Genomic DNA, 20,837 nt, shown 5'->3' on the forward strand with positions numbered 1-20,837 from the left:
TGTGAAGTAAAAGCAGCCAGCTCGCTTTTTTGAATATTTTTTAAAAGTTTATAACCTGCTTGGTGTATAGGGGTATATTGTCATAATTAATGTAACATAGTGAATGCTACCTTGCATGCATGCATGTATTACGAAAGGAGCTGGAGATGTTATATAGTGAGTGTATAGCTTTAATGCTAATGAGGTAGTTATAGTGCTTTGTATGTCTTTTGGGATATGGCCTTTCTAGACAACTGTCATTTTGAATAGATACCTCAGTGAGGCTGCACCACATCCTCCTTAACCTCTGTCTTATGTATTGGCTAACAGTACACTAAGCCTTCTATGCAGACTTTCTGAATATGATTTTGAAGGGTTTGTGTTCTATTTTTTTACCTGAACTTCTTTACTATAGGTGCATTCATGGAATTTGCCCACATCTGTACACTGTGGCTGACATTTCCATTTCTGTCTGAGTATCTCTTTTGAGCATATGGGAGCACTATTGCTGCATAGGCAGAGCGTCTGTACTCTTACTATCACAGATCAGATATCATTGTGTCTGTTATCTACTTGCAACATACCTGGCGTATTCATGTCATAGCATTTTAATACTGGTACGTCTGTATCTAGATACTTGAGCATTTCAAAACTCTTTTCTTGTTTATGGCCATGTTCCAATGCTACATTTTGCTCTAACTTTCTTCTTCTATCTCTTATCTGCCAGAGTTTCTTATGCACATCCACTACTGAAAATAATTTAGAATGTCTTTGCTGGCTGTGTCTGTAAGCAGTGTTTAATGCTCTGTTTTATTCACTTCACTGGTAAACATAATATTCACCCTTTTTGTTTTGATTCTTAGTAACATTTAAGCAATCTGTTTACTTCAGTTATTGATCTTTTTTACACTTAGAGGTACTGGTACTTTCCTTAGAGTATGTATTACTAACACAGCATCAGGAATTGTCTTTTATATAATATTTTTATGGTAAACATCCTACCTATAAAGTAATTAGAATAGTTGTAATGGATACCATTATTAGAGCTCTTCATTATAGCTGGGATATCGTTGCATGCTTCTTAACTTCTCCATTGACAGTGAGGAATAAACTGAATGTCTACATCCAGAACTTCCAGTTTTCTGCTAATTTTTCTTTAAATGAGAAAATTCCTTACAGTTGCATTTTTTTCGTCCACCCTGTTTCATTCATTCAAGCCGTTCCAGTGCCCATGTCTATTGCCAGGTCTACCTATTTCTCCTTCCTCTTCCAGACTTCTCCTAGTGACATGGGGCTGATATGGATCTGAAGGGTATCCGGTGGCATGGTAGCAGTGTTAGCAACTGCCTCTGCTGCTAAGAGGAGGTTATTATGACCTAACCTTATTTCCTGTAACCTCAACCTTTTGCTCATCAGCAGTGTTTGAGGGATACTCCCCTCTGTGGATCATGTCATAGTAGTGTATCTGATGAATGCTGTACTACCTGAATGGGCTCACCCATCCCTCTCAGCCCCTAATTGAACCTGGGTCACCTGAGCCTTAGTTAGGACTTTACCCTCTATGCCACTGCTCTTGATTCAGTAGTTGCACCTTGACCATTTTGTTCTGACTGCAAGTTATACTTTTGCTTCCAACACAAATTATTGAAAGCAAATATAGTTCTTCATTTGTACAGATGTATTTCTTCAGTCTCTCACCATATGATGGGGGGGGGGGTTGGATGTTTGTCAGGATGATAAGAAAATAAAAAAAAGACACTGTGGGGGACCCTATACTCTCTGTAAAGTCTATCAGACTGAACTCCAGAACAATCATAACATGAGATGCAACTTGCTGTAGCTAAGCAATTATCATTTAATTTTTGTCAGCAAAGTTGCTAACTATGCACTAAAAATTAGTGGCAGACTAGTTTTTATTGAGTAGCCCTAGAAGAGGGTATTTTCATAGATTCATAGGTAAGTACTACACTAGCTGCCCTTGCAGGACATTTTTTCTGCATAGCCAACTTCTCTTTTTATGCTCAAAATAGCCTATATCCCATTTGGTTATAGATTGGCCTTACCCATACCATGATTGATACTCAGATATTACCCCCAATGAGAATAATTGGGATCATACCATAGATTATTTGAGGGGACACATGCATGGGATAAAGTATTTAGGAGCTGCATTTGTCCATTAACAGTACAAGGGGCAGTCCTGGGTTAAACTTTCTGTTTCTCATCCACAGATCCAAGTTGTGCTTGAATATGGAGAGGGATGAACTTTGTTTTATGTGGATTGGGATTTGTTCCAGAGCAGCGATATCCTCTGTGAAATGTACCTGTTCTTCCAAACCATTCTGTTGGTGTTGCAGAAAAGGGTTGGATCCCTAGATCGAGTATTTCTGATGCCATTTGACTTGCTGATGTGCAATAAATCCATCAGTATTAGGTTGGAAGATTTCTTGCATGCCAGACTCAGGTCACTTCTTAGCAGAAGATCATAGGAGATTACTAGGCTATTGGCCATACAGCCTTTTTAAACAGTCTGTAGGATACAGAGTACAGTGACATGTCATTTAGGCCTTGTATCCTTTTAGCAAGGTATCTCAGTGGATGTTTCAGTTGTTGCATGTGTCTGTACAGATACATGCCAAAGTGAGGATTATACTCAATGAGAGCTGAGTAAAGAGGGATAATGGCATCCCTAAATCTAGACTCTCTTTGTATATAAGCTGTGGAGAATAGAAAGACTTTCTACAATGGACACATGTTGGTCAAAAGTTAGGTCACTGACCTCATTAGTTCCCAAATCCTGAACTACTGTGCCAGCATTTAGGGACATATCATCAATATGGTATTCAACAATAAAAGTCTGTTAGTTCACTGGGTCTTCATGAGGATTTCTAGATTTTGTTAATGTGGTAGTTCCCTGGGGAAGATGACTTACCAAAGGATACAGTAATGTTTTTTTGGCATTTAGTTTCAGTCCAAATTTTTGGCACCATTTATTTATTTGGGACAAACCTTTCTGCAGGATGGTTAAATCATTTGGGGATTCAATCACTGCTCCCAGGTTGCAGTCATTTTCAAACATAGTCAGCCAGAGCCATTTGGTATTGGCTTTTAGTTTACAAAAGTAGATGTCAAACAGGAGAGGTCCCAGCACAGAACCCTGGGGACTCCACTGCTGACTGATCTCTGTGGAGGTAACTTCTTCTATTTTGATTTCCTGTGGTCTACATGTGAGCCAGTTTGCCATACAGCTGGTGACTTAGAGGTTTATTCCCAATTTATTTTGCTTTTCTGCTATGCTTGAGTGGGTTATTGTGTCAAAAGCTTTAGTCATGTTGAGGTAAATGGTGTGTACCATTTTGCCTTCTTCCATTGCTTTGGTGACTTTTTCAAAAAATCCACCACATTGATTAAGCATGACCTGCCCTTCACAAACCCAAACTGAAACAGATTCAGTGTTTGAAGGTTTCCTATTTTCTTTCAGATAAATTCCAGGATAAATCTTTCCATGGCTTTGCATATGAGGCTGGTCAGATGTATGGGTCTGTGGAAGATCCTCCCTTATACAGATGAATGACTGTAGCTATTCTTCATTGTCTTTTTACAAAAACTTTGTGGAGGCTGAGAGTGAACAGTGTTGTTATGGATGTGGCTACATTATGTTTCATGCTGCTTGAGAGATGTCCAGGGATACTGCCAGGATGTATCGATACAATATGTTTGACATTTGATAGCACTTTTAGGACTTGGTTTTTTGTGTTAGCTGGAGGTGAGCCAGTCTCAGGTATACCTTGAGGGACAGATGGAGGGGAGAGAGGGCCATAGGTGCATTCATGGAATTTGCCCACATCTGTACACTGTGGCTGACATTTCCATTTCTGTCTGAGTATCTCTTTTGAGCATATGGGAGCATTAGCATAGGCAGAGAGTCTATACTCATTGTGTCTGTTATCTACTTGCAACATACCTGGCTTATTCATGTCATAGCATTTTAATACTGGTACTTCTGTATCTAGATACTTGAGCATTTCAAAACTCTTTTCTTGTTTATAGCTATGTTCCAATGCTACATTTTGCTCTAACTTTCTTCTTCTATCTCTTATCTGCCAGAGTTTCTTCTGCACATCCACTACTGAAAATAATTTAGAATGTCTTTGCTGGCTGTGTCTGTAAGCAGTGTTTAAGGGGTAAAGTTAGAGCTAAATTTATTGGACAGTAGGTTCGCTATATCATCAGCTTCAACATAGGTAACATAATTTACAATCAGCTAAGTGCATTACTGCATTGTGCTTTTGAAATTTTGAAATTACAAACACGTAAGAACATTTTTTGAAAATTTCTCAGGAACATGGCATATGCTTTTATTGTCATTGTGGATTTTATTCCTATTAGAAAAACCTTGTTTTAGTCAACAGTGCTTTATGTTGATGTACAAAATGTTGCCTGCATCTTACACCCATATACTCATTGGCAAGCGAGCTCCCATGCCCTTTTTTGACATATTAACTCTGCCTGTCGAGTATTTCCATTGTCGATATTCACCTATGTCGATTTAAAATTGTCAACATGTTCCAGAACTGTAAAACACTAATTAGATTATCATAGTAACCATTTAATTATATATATATATACACACACACACACACACACACACACACACACGCACACACACTCACATCCATACATACATACATATGTGCATGTGTGTGTGTGTGTGTGTGTGTGTGTATATATATATATATATATATATATGGGTCCTGATAACTTTGTTGAATGGTACTTTGGTCAACATCCATTTATTCAGCACAATTTGATCGAGTAAACAGATGGTTGACAGGAGTATAAGATCGACAATCCCTGAGTAGGAGAATATACCCTTTTCTGCGTTGACTGTGCAATTTATGAGCAGGAATATATAATTATCAGTGGGTGTAGAGGTTGCAGGGGCGTTGCCCCCTACAAAAACAATGCTTTCTTTGTGTGTGTGTGCTTGTGTGTTTTTTTTAAGTTTTGTATCTGCCACTATTAATTTTTGACGCATGCATAGTAAGGTGTCGATGTGCATAATGTTAGTTTGTTTCAACAGTATGCATATCGACATAAATTGTATTCAGTCAGAGCAAGGGTCTTGCCCCTCTGCAAAAAATAACTTTAGGCTGACGTTCTCTGTCTTCCTTTAGTTTTGCTGTTTTTTTTTCCATAATTTTGGGAGTTGTAGTTATGGGTCTCAGAATTAGAATAAAGAGCCAGAACCTAGAATAAAAATCCTCATGTAGTCTGGAAGCACAATCACACTGTTTATTTAATTGGCATCCTGGCAGACATTCAAATGTCACAAATTGTACTTTCCAAGTATGTTATTGGCTATGTATTTTGTATTTTGTCTAGTACATTGAATAGATCAAAGAGCAAAAAGGAAGGTCTACAGTTTTCATGGTCCTTAGCAACTCACAGGTAAGAGAATCATATGGATAGGGTTTCATATTGGAAATTAGATCTTTCAGACTAGCTGAGATTGGATGTATGTCAGACATCAGGTGGTGTGGCAGCAAAACACAGGGAAATGTAGGCCAGTGAAATCTCCAGTGGCACTGTCCTTGGTATCCTAAAAGATAAACATCAACCAGTTGCATGGATGTAGGCTGCAAAGAATTTGCTTCAATATAAACTGGACTTTCAAATTCAGAGAGTCACAATATTACATATTCACTGAGTTTAACTATGAGCTTTTCAGATGATCATACTGACTGATGGACCTTACCTTATGTTGCATGAAGCCCTATGATTATGCTCTAATAAAAGTTAAATAACATGCTGGTTCAGTGCTACTGTAAAACAAGACCCTACCTTAACAATTGTTAAGTACCCCCTATGTGCTATTAAGATTGCGTCTGGCACTAAAAGCTGACAGTGCTGGCCAATAAACAACAGCAGCAGAACATAAAATGGTTTTGTTTCAACTTCCATTTCTGTCTGCTTTCTGCTACATTACAGCCAATATCTTGAATCAGAATGCTTCCCTTATTCAGGAAATATGTAAGGACATCAAACACTTCTCCACTGCTTTACTGACATTCAGAGCTGGCACAATACATTGAGTTTTTATTTATGCATTTATTTTACTTTTGTGTAAGTAGTAGTGCATGGAGCAGGTAAGTCTCCATGCACTATAAAGAATTATGATAGGATCTCTGATTGTAAAGTAGTAGTATGTGTTCTTGACATGGATGCCAAGATTCCTTCTCGAGCTTCGCTTTTGAATTACGTGGCATCCATGTATTACACACGTAATATACACATTAAAACTGGAGACCTGATCATAATCTTTCACTTCTATTGTAACCAAAAGTTTGTGGTACAGAGTGTGAAACAAAAATCCAGTCCTTATATTTCTGGTGTGCATAATATTTATGAGCAAGGTTTTATATTGTGGTCATACACTAAATATTTTTGGAAACATAAATAAGGAAACAAAGAACACAGACTAGAAATAGCAGTATAGGCAAAGTGAGGTACTCTAATCTTGTAACTGGAATATTAAACTAATACATGATTTGGTCCCCATGTCCATAGCTATTGTTACAGAAAAGCTTAGTGTTTTTTTTTCACAGAAGTATACTAAAGAAGGAAAAGAATCTCAAGGACATTTAATATCTGAGACATTGCTGTCTGTTAAAATATCCCAGTCCATATAAATCATTATGGTACACCCAGTGTGGCCATTTAAATATCGTGATTATCTGACTTGCAAATTCTTGAAAAGAAGAACTAGAGTCTGTATTAACAGTAAAACGTGCATTTTAAAATGGCCGTTAAATTATAGTCTTTTGTTAATGATTTGTTATTAGTGGTACCCTTGTAGTCTTGCCTGTATAAGCAAGAGTTTAAGGATGATGAAAGAATTAGGGAACATATGAGTTTGAAAATATAAAAGGACACAGAAAATAATATATCCTCAAAAAGATATAATTCATGAGTGTTGAACTTGTCTCAACCTTGTGGCACTGAGGGACAAATGCATGACTGTGAACTGGACTTCTTGTGTGGCATTCATTAAAGTAGGAAGCAAATTCCTTGTCCCAGCCATAGGAGTACATTAAAATCGATAAATGTAATTAATTTAGTGACATAAGCTGCTTACTCCCTTTCCTGATGCCATATCTTTCTGGTGATGGTAGGGTATGTGTCTAAACGGAAGAATAATTTGATTAAAAGCCAATGAGGCACAGTAGGTCTTCAGAAAGATAAAAGTGTTGCATAGTTAGTATGGCACTAATGGTTGAGCAGTCTCTTGATACAAATTCCCAGGATTGGAGGGGGGGGGGTGATGTATCATTAAGAGCTATCTTCTAGGAAATACAAAAAATGCACTTAGGCTGGATGAAAATGTAGAACTCAACCACTGATGACTCCAGGAGGTTGATTCAATCTTTTTTGAATACTCTAATGCAATTTAAGCATACAGTGACAAAAACACAAAGCCTAAGGCAAGGGTGTCAGCCTCAAGAGCTCACTTAGGTTATGAGGAAGATAGATTGCTGGATTATAAAAACTGAACCCATCACAAAAATGCAAGGTTATATTGGGTACAGGAGGCATCAGAGGGAAGAAATGGCCTTGGTTTCGTGAGGAAATTGCTAGGAAAGTGAACTAATTTGCCAGATGAGAAAGTGAAACTAGAAGGGGATAATCAAAGCCACTGGCAGGCAAGGCAAGGCAGCCTTCATGTTCCCCTGTCCCATTATTGTGGAATTCAAAAAGTTTGCATTGAGGTAAAAATTGATTTCAATTTTGTGGAAGCCTGAGCAGCAATTCCTATGTGGGGACACTAGAATTTATGTGAATTAGGATTTTATTTTTCAGCTGCAACTTGAGGAAACCAGACCAGGTTATTTCTAGTAATCAGCTTGTGCAGGATTAGGTGGATGTGATTTAAGCTTCTATAGTCAGCTGTTTTGAAGTTTTTTTAGCTTGTGGCACTTAAACTGTTGTACTACCGTTCCTTTAAGGTGACTATTGAACTTTTGTCTTTATTTAAAAGAGGCTTTACATTTGTCCCTGTTTGATTGAGTTCAAACTATTTATTAGGAACATTAACTTTACTTTACAACATCAGCAGGTTGAACAGGAGGGGAGCTATTTAAAACCTGGTGGTTATTCTGATTATTTAAACCTTAAGAAAAAAGTAAAACCATCCCTACACCTCACCCCATTGTACAGGTTTTTTTCAAATGTATGTGAACAAGATATTTATACGTTTTATAGAAAGTAAAATGAAGAACAAGAAGTTCAACTTTACTAAGGAAGAACATTACCTGTTAGAAAATCTTAAAAGGGACCATCTTGTTAGATTTATGAAACCTAACAAGGGTGTGGGGGGGTGATATTTGACAATCATAAATACAAGGAGGAGATGTTAAAATCGTTGAATAACAAAGAGGTTTATGAAAGGGCCTCCATTAATGAAGTCAACACCTGTTATAAAAATATAGACTATTTTCTTGAAGACGAACTATTACAGCATGGGATGGACTTTAATACATATATGTTTTTAAGGAATCAGCACCCAAAATACCTGTGTTTTTTGGCACTTCAAAATTGCACAAAAATTTAACTCAACCACCTTTTAGGCCAATTGTGGTGGCAGCAGCAGGTGCCAAAACTCACCTGTTTGCCTTATTTGTAGATAAAGCACTAAAACCATTTCAAAACGCCCCAAGTAACGTTATTAGAGATTCCTGGGATTTCCTGTGAATAATTAAACTTGAGTATTGGGATAAGGACCTGACATTTTTAACCACTGATGTGGTAGACCTTTATTCCAGTATACCTCAAAAAGAGGGTTTAGACATGCTTAACGAAGCATTGTTAAATTTGGAATTTTTGAACCCTGGAAAAATCAGACTTATTATGGAGTGTATGGAAATTGTCCTTGCTAACAATTATGTGTGGTTTGAGGGTAACATCTTTAGACAGAGAAAAGGGGTAGCAATGGGGGCAGCTTGTGCCCCCATTTTTGCAAACCTCGTTATGCTGACATGGGAAAAGGAGTTTGTGTTGCATTCCCCATTCCAGGAACATATAAAACTATACTTGAGGCTCCTGGATGATATTTTTTATTTTATGGGGGAAAAACACCGCACAAATTGAAGTTTTTATGGAGTAGCTTAACAACTATTTCCATTTTTTAAGATTTACACATCAAATAGGAAAAGATACCATCAACTATCTAGATGTTATTCTAATATATATATATATATATATATATATATATATATATATATATATATATATATATTTACTTCCAGGTTGCATTTATGTAAAAAATGTGGTTCATTGGTAGAATTCTTGCCTTCTATGTGGGAAACCTGGGTTTAATTCCTGACCAATGGTAAGATTAAAAGGGTATTTAAATAAAGTTGAATTTTATATTTTATATGTTTATGGCTGATTTTAAACATTTTACCTGTGTGATACACCTTTAAGATCTGATAGCAGGCTTTTTACACTGGGGAGAGATTTATTTAAAAGCAGCACTTGACTTGTGTATTCTAGATTCTGATGAAGTCTGTTGTATGCTGTATTGTGCATTACATAAGCTTAAATAAATTTGTGGTGTCAACCTTCAACAGCAGTACCTATCTTTGGATCTGTTTTGCAGCTAATGGTTTTGTTGTTATTAATTTAATAAGTTGTGTATTCCACATATGTGAACTTGTATCTCTGGTTTTATTTCTCTTTAGTCAATGCACTGGGCTGTCAAGAATAAAAAAGAACCTATGTTAGAAGCATCTTCGTCAGAAACTACAGATAAATCAGGAAGCAGTAATCCATTATATCAGCTCAAAGAAAGAAAAAATGACTCACCAGCTGATAAACTAAAGCAGGAAGACATTGACATCTCTACAAATATGATAGAAGATGATTCACAATTTTCAAAGTACTCAACATCTCCAAGTAGGTCCACAGTTTTTGGTATATGAACCACTAGTAGAATGTTAGTGCTAAATACTATGTATTTATTTATTTTAGGTGTACAGCTATTCAAGTAAAAACTAAAAGTGAGGCAAATGTGAGGAATGCATTTTTGCATGGTGCTACTTCAGTCAGACAGGTAGCAGAGGAAAACATTCTGTGTTATTGGATTAAATGGTCATAAGATTTGCATCACATGCAGGCATTGCTAAGTTATCTGAGCAACTTTTAACTAATGTAGTCGATCTGGGTCAATGAATTACGTACATTTTAGTACCTGTGAGTTTATGCATTAACCAGAAGACTCATTTTTAGACTATCTAAGGCTGTAAGCTACTATACCAGAGTTCACTGTGCACATGAAATACAAACAGACAAGATGCAACTCTGTTTTGGATTTATTTGCCAGTGATCAAGCTGTGATGAGTGCTAGCATGAATTTTTTTATGCAAACTAACTTCAAGAGTAATCAGTGGTCACTTCCATAAACATATAACCTTTTAGGCTAAGAGAGAAATAATGAGACAGAATCAATTAGACATACATTTTCTGTAAACCATTTGGCATGTTACAAAGAGATCCTGACAGATAAACAGAAAGTGCAGTTCTGTTTATATCTTTATACATAAAGGAGGGGTCTTGCCCTCTTTCTTAGTCCAAATTCTGATGACATTTGGATGGAACCTTTTGTAATGCAGTTTTGGTAATGTAAGGTGGTGGTCCAAAGAAATTTAATTTCTTTGTTCTTGTAACGGTCACCGTTTAATTAAGCCAGCTATATAATCTCTTTTTGATTTACATCATCTGACAATCTGTTACAAGCCTGTTCTTGATTTGTACCACCTGATGTCTTACTGGAAAGTTCAGTGATAGCCCCATAAGTTTTAGGTAAAAAAGGATAGGTTTTGCATAGTAAAATATGGACTTGGGCTGTTCTGCTTCAGGATTCTCTTACTAGAGTTCTCACATTCACTCTGGTTTTGCTGTGCTTTTTGCCTGAGCAAGTGAAGTAACTGTAATTTAGTCTTATTTGGATGCTTCTGGCACAGTTGATAATACTATCGGAAGGGGGGACCATTTGAAAAAAGAAGTATACATTTTCAACTATTCAGTATTTTAACACTTAATTCTTATACAGTGAGAATGGGCAGATATGACGAGCCTACTATGCTAATACCGATGTGCCTCCTGATGCTGAGATACCCAGGAGGTTATTTATAAATAATCACTGAATCTCTCTGAGTATGTAACTTTGCAGATAAGTGCTAGTAATGTCTTATTATGCTGCAGTAACAGTTATACTATGTATGCTAAAAATTCCAGGAGCTCAGATAAAGAGTCACACCAAGAATAACAAGTCCAAACAGTGGAATATGTCAAAGGTGAGACCAAAACAAAGCCAAATGAACATATTAACAGGCACTTTACTGTAGTAAGTGCTAGACTGAAGACTGGTCTGAAGCAGTGTTATGGTACTATGAAAGTGCTTACTACAACAAAGTGTCTGTTGATCTATTCATTTGGCTTCATTTGGTTTCACCTTTGGCACATTCTACTGTTTGAACAGTTATACTATAATCTAAATATTGAAAGTAAATATTCTTGCATTCCTTTCAGTTATGACATACAAAAATATTGATGTTTCCTCCCACATCCCAAAGACATGCTGTAGGTGGATTGGACACTGTAAATTGGCCCTAGGTGTGAGTGCATGCATGTGTATGCCTTCTGTGGAAGGTTGGGCGCCGGGCTGGCAACTCGACACCGGAAAACTCCACTGCCAATCCTGAGCGGACAGGTGATCCGCTGTGGTGACCCCTAACTGGGAAAAGCCAGAAGAAGAAGAAGAAGTTGTACATATGCTAATGGTGGTTGACTCGCCAGCAGGTATTACAGTGGTTTAAATTATCAGAGGTGCAGTATAAGGGGTAGTTATTAAGATAACAGTTGACACCTAGCCCCCGCTAAGCAAAGAACATTCCATTCTCCTTAGAAAAAGGTATAAGACAACACTTATGGGTAAACATATATCATTAAGAGGAACATAATTTGGAAAGTCACTTTTGCACTTGAAAGTAAGCATTATCACACTGCATTTCACACTAATCTACAGAAATTTGCTCTTAGAAATTTTACAGTTACATGGTCTGACCTGTTACTGTAAGTGAAGCAAAAGGTAATTTAGGCAAAAACTCATGGTTAATTTATTGTATTTTTTACAACACGGTTCTACACTGTATAATAACTCAGCTTCATCATTTTATGTGAATTTACGAAATTAAGAATTATATGACATCTTACTTGCTACCTAATAAAATATAACAAATCAAACAAAATTATCAAATATGGAGCATTAAATAATAGTTACATCATCATCAACTGGGAACTTTGACTGAAAGGCAGTTAATTTAGTTTTAACAACACCTGTGATTAAGTGGGTACTTGACTACTGTCATTAATCAGTAACTGTGAAATCAACAACAAACCCTAAAAATTTGTCTCAAAGGCCCAAAGGTCAGGATACCAGGATCTAAATCCAATCATATTGTTTTTACTATATCTGTATCTGTATCTATATCTTTAGCTATATCTATATTTGTTAGTTGCCTTTAAGTGAGCTATTCATCTAAACATAACTAGTCTTAAAACGTGATCTAATATGACTAGCTTACACTACCTACTATCAGCTACAACTCTAATAAGGAAAGTTAATCATTTTGGGATTATTTTCTTTTAGATTTATGAGTAATACTGCAGTTTGCTTTATCAGTGTGTTGGATTGTGTGGGCTGGTGGTGCACTTTTGGTGTTTTTCCCTTTTTTCCATCGTGTGTGTGTGTGTGTGTGTGTGTGTGTGTGTGTGTGTGTGTGTGTGTGTGTGTGTGTGTGTGTGTCTGTGTGTGTGTGTGTAATGGGGGATGCAAGATGGGGTCTTATCCTCTGCAAAAACATTTTTTTTATGTTTTTGAGTTATGCTGTGAACAGATGAAGTGTGTGTTAGATCACTTATGCTTGAATTGGTTTACCTTTACATGTGCGTATTGCACAAGGGCGAATATCAATTTTCCAAAAGGCAGTTTGCAAAGTTTGCAAACATCAAACGGAAAAAGGTACAAATGTGCAATGAGCAAATGTACAGTGAGATTCGCTCATTGCACATTCGACATTCTGGGGCAGATTGCACTATAATGGGGATTGGAAAATGGCTCCCTTCCCCACTGTAGTGCGATCTCAGAGTTAGAATAATAAAGTAGGGGGGGTGTGGGGTGCAGGGGGGCTTGCCCCCCTGCATTACACTTTATCTAATTTTTTTTCGACATTAATGTTCGAAAATCAGCAAATCGGCTTTTCGATTTGTTGATTTTCGAACATTTACAACTGTCGCTGTTTTAAGTTTCGTGGTTACGATTCGCTCATATGAGCAATCCCATCACTGTGTTTCACTGTTATGAAGGTAAACCGCTTGAATCATTTATATATAGATATGTATTTAGATTGAATTTCATAGACCACACACACACACACACACACACACACACACACACACACACACACACACACACACACACACCAGTGATAGAAAAAAGGGAAAACACTGAAAGTGCACCATCAGCTTGCACAATCCAACACACTGGTAAAGCAAACTGTAGTATTACTTATAAACTTTCCTTGTTAGAGTTGTAGGTGATATAGGTAGTATAGGTTAGTATTTAAGTAGTAGATCCCCAAGTGACAGTTATAACTTTCTACATCCTCCTGTTTATGTGATTCTGTCTCAGATTAGAACTACTTTGACTCTCTTCCAGACTGTAAAACATGTCTTGGGTCTTAGTGCAGCAAAATTACTCTGGTTCAGTAAGAGTTCACTGTAGCAATTCTAATAATATAGTCCTTAATATGTAATGGATATTATGAATTCCTTAGCACTGGTCTAATAGGATTAAGGCTATGAGCTGCCAACAGGCTGCTTCCTTTAGTCCAGGGTTTTATGCCCCCGGCCACCATTTGCCTGATTTGTGAGCAAGTCAGCTAACTGGACAATTCTAATTGGAACATAGGAAAAATAGTAAGCAAGTAAACATCTACCCTACACAGACAGGCTAAAGGCCCTGTCCCTCTACTCAGTCTCCTGCAGACTCCTCAGAGGTGACCTCTGTCTGGCATACAAAGCAGTTTCATACCCTGCCTTGATGGGACTGCTGCATATTTGCAAGTCAAGCGCCACTCGAGTAACCTGCATGCATGACCTCAACCTGGTCTTTGACATCAATAGGACTTGGCGGGACAGATTTGTGTCCCAATGACTCTTCCTTCTGTGGAATAGTCTCCCTCTCTATGTTAATCAGAGTACCTCATTAACCCTTTTTAAGCACAACCTGGATAACTAGATGGGAAACAGAAAATACTCCCCTGGGATTCCACCTGTGTCCCTGCTAGACAGGGGCATCGGATGCTGACTTGTCAGAACATGGGCTAAATTCTTTGCTAGGCTGGTAAGTGCCTCAGGGCTAATAGCCTAGTAACTTCCTATGATCCTATGATCCTATAAGTGACCATGGGTATTATACGATGTCTAGCCATATGCAGTTGTAAGGGTACACACTTAAAAGTTTTTGCTACCATTTTTAAACATTCAATAATGCTCACCTCCCAAATTGAGTAAGACTATGTGATAACCCTGTTGTAAATTTAATGTCTATCCATCCAGTTATCAAGACTAGACTTAAAGGTAGCTAAAGTAATACTTTGCTTGACGTTTAGTGGCATCTTATTCCATTTGTTGATTTAGGAACCTACTCCTCCAGTTAAGTCTTGTGTTTTTTTTTGTGTGTAGATTTGGATATTCTTCGTATCGATCACTACTATAGTAGTCTATGCTATATGGGCTTATTTCCTGTATAGGATATAACAGCTGGCCAGCTTCTAAAGCTTCGGGGTACCTTCCACACAGCCAGTCCATTAGTCGGCTTGAGCTGAGCTGTCTAAAAAGATAGGTTTGGGCACCAAGCCCTTCAAAGATTTTTGCTGCTGAACAGTGTGCTTCAGTGCGGCTTTTGAGGATCGACAATCAGCTTGTGCCGTTCCTTTGCTGGGCAGATAAGTTCCAGTTGGGGATAAAATCTTCTGTTATAGAAATTGTTTGTTATTAACACTTTAAAGGTAGGAATTTGTGTTTTAAGGGACAATCACAAGACTTTTGTACTTTTAAACAAGAATGCTCTTTTTTCCTGTCAGTTTAAAGGTTATTAATCATTTTTGATTAACATTTTTCTTTTGTAAAATTGTGTGTATTTTACCTTTTGGAGTTGGATAAGCATTTTAAAGTGTTTTTACTGTTTTCTTATGTGAAAAAAATGACTTAAAGATATAGTTTTTACCAGCTTTTGCTGTTTGCTTTCCCTGGGAAAAAGGCACCATTTTTGGCTTAACCATGGAACAAGCTGTCACTCCCACTGTTGGTCCTTCTTCCAGCCACAAAAGAAAAAGTTAAGAAAACAGGCTTTGCCAACACAACAGGTAGCAATTTGCCTACGCTGGAGCTGGGTGATTTTCTGTGGCCATTTGTTGTTCCTCAGACCACTCGTCTTTCATCCCAGATGTTCATCGTGTTTCACTGTTGCAGTCATGACTGTAGGGTTCTCCCCTGCCGGCAGGCAGTCCTCGGTCGGCCAGAATCCCAAAGTCTGGGTCTGGCGTCAGCTGCTCAGCCATGCTCCCTGACGTCAGAGCACCAGGAGTACAAAGCTGACAGCCGACGCCATGTTCTCCAGTCTTTCTTGCCGTGCGGTGATAGCAGTTCGCAAGTGCCGGTCGGCTGACTCCTGACAATTTTTTCTAAACAAACTTCAGTCCGAAGACTTTCTTCTCCTACTCAAAGCTAAGTACCCGTTGAAACTTTTTCTTGCTCCAGTCCGATGTCAGAAAAAGTTAATAATTGTATTTCATGTGGGAAGCAAATACCTCATAAGGATTTTCATTCTTACTGTATTCCTTGCTTAGGCCCTGACCACGACGTAGCTAGTTGTCGGTTTTGTGCTAGATTCAATCAATGTACAATTAAACGAAGGTATGATTTTGCATTTCATTACTTCGGTAGGCGTTTTAATTACAAAATGTCGTCTGATACGGTTCCGGCTACCGAGTTCACAAACGACGCAAGGACAAAGACAGGCCTCCGAGGTCCAAATCAGACGATATCGTACAAGCAGAGCCAGCTTCAGGTTCGGCCGTTGTCAGTGAGGAGCTTTTGCAGCCCCTGTCGTCGGCCATTTCGGAACCGATGGCCAAAACGGACTCCCACTCTGTTGCAGGACCTTCGGACAATGCTCCTTCAGATGGGTCCGGAGCCGCTGTGCAGGTACCGGCTTCCGAAGGGGTTTTCAGGCCTACTCAACTTTTAATAAAGGCAAAGCCAAAGACAAAGGCAAAGACTCCTTCCAAATCAAAGACTGCAGCCCAGGCCTCTTCTGATCTGGCACCCAAGTCTCAGAAACAGTTACTCAAGATGGCTGAAGATTTACTTACTATGATTAGGGGTTCACATCCCCCTCCAGATAAAAGGCCAAGGCAGGAAGTGTATTATGACTCCTCTGATCAGGCTTCTGTTTCTTCAGTTTCTTCTTCTGACCAGGAATATTCTTTCCCTCCTTATGAGGATTCTGATGCTGAGGAATCCATTCCTTCAGCTTCTCCCCTTGAGGACTTCTCTTTTGGGGAAACTTTGCATGAAATGAGGGAACATTTTCACTGGGAAGGACAGGAGTACTCAGAATCTAAGAAAAGACTTAGGGATTTTCTTCTTCCCCAACATAGACCCCTGGCTATTCCTCCTATTTTGGATATTGTGGATGATGCCTTTTCGGAGGCTAACTTAACTCCTGACTCTTTTCCTCCAGCTCCTGTTAAGCCAGACAGATATTATAGGGTTCCTGATCCCCACCAGTTTTTATACAAGAATCCTACTGCTGATCCTGAAACCATTTCTCAGGGCCCTAAGGGGGTTAAGGCCGCTTCTGCTAAAAACCCCATTCCCACTGAGAAGGATTCCAGATCTTTAGAAAGATGGGGCAAAAAAGTGTACACTTCTGCTACTTTATCTATTAGGGCTTTAAACTGTCAGTTTCATGTGCTGAAATACCAACAATTTCTACTGTCTGTTTTAAAACAAAAGTTAACTTCCATTTCCGCCTGTGCAGATGATAAGGAATTGCATGACTTAATGCATGCCACTGAACAAGTTGGGAAGCATGGCTTACACTGTGGATTTGATGCCTTAGAGGCTTCTTGTAGGGCTGCTGCCTCTGGCACAGTCATTAGAAGGCATGCATGGTTAAAGGAACAAAACTTGCCAGATCAAGTAAAAGCTAAATTATTGGATGCTCCTGTTCAGCATAATGTTTTGTTTGGATCTAAAGCTGCAGAGGTGATAAAGAAGATGGAGGACAAGGCAAAATCAATGCAAATGGTCAAATATTTCTTACAAGTACAGCCACCAGATTTAGTAGGAATTGGCCAACTAAAAATTGGTCCTTTCCCAATTCTGACAGGCCTCAGAGGGGTAGGTATAGACGCTCCAGAGTAAGGCCTCAAACACAAGCCTCTTATAGACCAAGGCAGTGGACTGCTTCCACCCCTAGGGGAGGAGAGGACAGGTCACAAGCTCATAGAAAACAGACTCAATGACTCCCTCTGTTGGGCTGCAGGAACTTCTTGCCTGGAAGCCCCTCTCGGAGGAAAACTTTCTCTTTTTCACCTAAATTGGACTCATATAACCCAAGACAAGTGGGTTCTGGATGTGGTTTCAAGAGGTTACACATTCCATTTTCATACCCTACCAAGACCAAGCGGATGGCCGGATCTTCCAAAACATCAATGGTTAGAGGCCTTAAACCAGGTGGAAGCTCTCTTGGCTATGAAAGCCATAGAACTGGTTCCACTTTCAGAGATGGGACAAGGTTTCTACTCAAGGCTCTTTCTAGTCTCCAGAAAGCAAAATTCATGGAGACCCATTCTGGATCTGTCAGTCCTGAACACTTTTCTCGAGATACCAAAATTCAAGATGCTTACTCTACAGCAGCTACTTCCAATGCTGACCAAGAATGCATGGATGGTAACTTTGGATTTAAAGGAGGCATATTTACACATTCCCATCAGACAGGAATGCAGAAAATACCTCAGGTTCAAGGCCGGATCGAGGCACTATCAGTTCTCGGCGCTGCCCTTTGGATTGTCTACTGCGCCAAGGGTCTTCACCAAATGCCTGGCTCCAGTAGTAACTTATTGCAGACTCAAGGGAATTCAAATTTACCCTTATCTGGATGACTGTCTTATTCAGGCAGACGGCAAGGATGTCTTACTCCAGCATCTAGAATTTGTTCAGAATCTTCTCAAGTTCTTGGGATTCACTGTAAACATAAAAAAGTCAAATTTGACACCCTCTCAACAGATAACCTTTCTGGGTGCTCTTCTCAACACAACAACCCAGATGGCAGTTCTTACATGCGAAAAACAATTACAGCTGGCTTCAACTTTCAAAACCTTGGCAACTTTAACTCAGCTATCTGCAAGGAAATTCCTGCAGGCTTTGAGTCACATGGCCTCCTGCATCCTTCTCGTACTATATGCAAGACTACATATGAGGAAAATACAGTGGTACCTAAAAAGTGTATGGTCTCAGCATTGCCACAGTTTAGACATACAGATTACCATCCTGCCTTGTCTTCAAAAGGAATTCCTTTGGTGGTCCAAGGCATGTACTCTAAACAAAGGAAAACCCTTCAGTCTGCCTCCAGCCACTCAGATACTAACCACGGACGCCTCAGATTATGTATGGGGAGCCCATTTTCAGGGCAACTGTTTCCAGGGCCTTTGGACAAAGGATCAAAAGCTCCTGCATATCAATTTAAAAGAAATGTTAGCCGTTCAGAAGGCTCTATTGGCCTTCAGGAATCTTCTACAACCAGGACGACTTCTGATACGAACAGACAACAACACAGTTATGTGGTACATAAACAAGCAAGGGGGATCTCATTCCTATCCCCTTTGCAGACTAGCCATGAATCTATGGAACACAGCTCTAGCTTGCAAACTGGACCTTCAAGCTTTGTTTCTACCAGGGAAACAAAACTATCTAGCAGACAGTCTGAGCAGAAACCTGTCGGACCCACACGAATGGATGCTGGACTCCGAAATATTCAAGATGATTACAGCAGTCTGGGGATGTCCTCACATAGACCTCTTTGCATCCCATCTCAATCATCAACTACAGATTTTTTGCACCAGGACATTCCACGAACTAGCTTGGAAAGTGGATGCACTATCATTCAGTTGGAGAAACCTCTCGGGGTATGCCTTCCCGCCTCTACCTCTTCTTCCTCGGGTGTTATTAAAGATCAAACAGGACAAGCCCAAGATGATAATCTTGCTGGCCCCAAATTGGCGATGACAGTTTTGGTACCCAACATTGAAAAACCTTTGTCTGGACCCCCCCCTGGGTTTTACCACAAACTCCGAACCTTCTGTCCCAACACCAGGGTCAGGTTATGCACTCCCATGTCAAAACTCTCAGCCTGGTGGCATGGTTAATCCAGGGTCTATGATTCATTCTCTCCTACCCAAGCAGGTTATGGATGTCATTTTAGAAGCCAGGCATCCTAGCACTAGAAAATCCTATGCAGGAAAATGGAAAAGATTTTGCTCCTGGATGCAGGCTCGGGATTCAGATCCTCTTATTCCTAACATTCCTCTGATTTTACTTTATCTGACAAACCTCTTACATAAGGGTCTTTCTTTCTCTTCCATAAAAATACATGCCTCTGCTATTTCTGCTCATTATGATACAGACCCGCCAATCTTTTCCCACCAGCTCATGAGACAGTTTCTCAGAGGAGCTAAGAACTTAAGGCCCCCTAGATCTCCTCCCATTCCTGCTTGGGATCTCAACTATGTTTTGGAAAAGCTCACCTTACCTCCTTTTGAGCCCGCTGCCTCATCTGACATCAAGTTTTTATCTTGGAAGACAGCCATCCTGTTATCTCTGACCTCTGCCAGGAGGGTTTCAGAGTTGCAAGCTCTTATGGCTGTGGAGCCTTATATTATTTTTCATCAAGACAGGGTGTCTTTAAGGACTAATCCTACTTTCATGCCCAAGGTGGTTTCCAAAGTGGCTTTAAATCAAACTATTCACTTGCCAACTTTTTTCCCCACTCCTCAAAATAAGGGGGAAAGGATCTTGCATTCCTTGGATGTGCACAGACAACTACGTTTTTACCTGGACAGAACCAAGGACATCAGGAAATCAGGGCAAATTGTTTGTTTCTTATGCTTCAAGTTCCCAAGGTAAAGCCATTTCAAAACAGACCATTTCTAAATGGATTGCTCATGGAATCAGATTTTGCTATTCACACCATGGAAAGCAAATCCCAGGGAGTATAAGGACTCACTCTACCAGAGCTGCTGCCACTTCAGCTGCCTTCCTCAGGGGAGTTCCTACCAAAGACATTTTGGAAGCTGCAACTTGGAGTTCAGTGCATACTTTTTCCAAGCACTACAATCTACCTCTCTACTCTAAGTCTAGGGCAGGCTTTGTTTCTGCAGTCTTACAGGGCCTTTTAACCGCCCCCTCTACTTTATGACCACCTCCCTTTTACTCTGCTTTGGGATTCAACCCTACAGTCATGACTGCAACAGTGAAACACGATGAACATAGTACAGTTGTGTACACTTACCATAAATGTAGATGTTCGAGTGTCTTCACTGTTGCAGTCTGCTACCTCCTCCTATCCCTCTTATTTTTTCCTTTGTGTGGTTCCCTTCTTTACCCTTCTTCTGAGGTGTATTTGCAAAGGGTATGGGATCTTACTCATTTTGGAACACCTGACATCTGGG

The 20,837-nt window shown here is 39.3% G+C and overlaps 1 protein-coding gene across 1 annotated transcript in view; it reads left to right on the forward strand.

Annotated features, from left to right (window-relative positions):
- DNAJC12 (DnaJ heat shock protein family (Hsp40) member C12) overlaps window positions 1–20,837 on the forward strand; it is a 314,683-nt gene that overhangs the window by 252,026 nt on the left and 41,820 nt on the right. The window contains exon 4 of the mRNA XM_044056381.1: window positions 9,720–9,933. Coding sequence (XP_043912316.1) covers window positions 9,720–9,933 — 214 coding nt within the window. The remainder of the gene's footprint in view (window positions 1–9,719; window positions 9,934–20,837) is intronic.

Source organism: Protopterus annectens, chromosome 14.part0 (assembly GCF_019279795.1).
Source record: "Protopterus annectens isolate FY-2018-M chromosome 14.part0, PAN1.0, whole genome shotgun sequence".
In the NCBI taxonomy this organism is placed as follows: Eukaryota; Metazoa; Chordata; order Ceratodontiformes; family Protopteridae; genus Protopterus; species Protopterus annectens.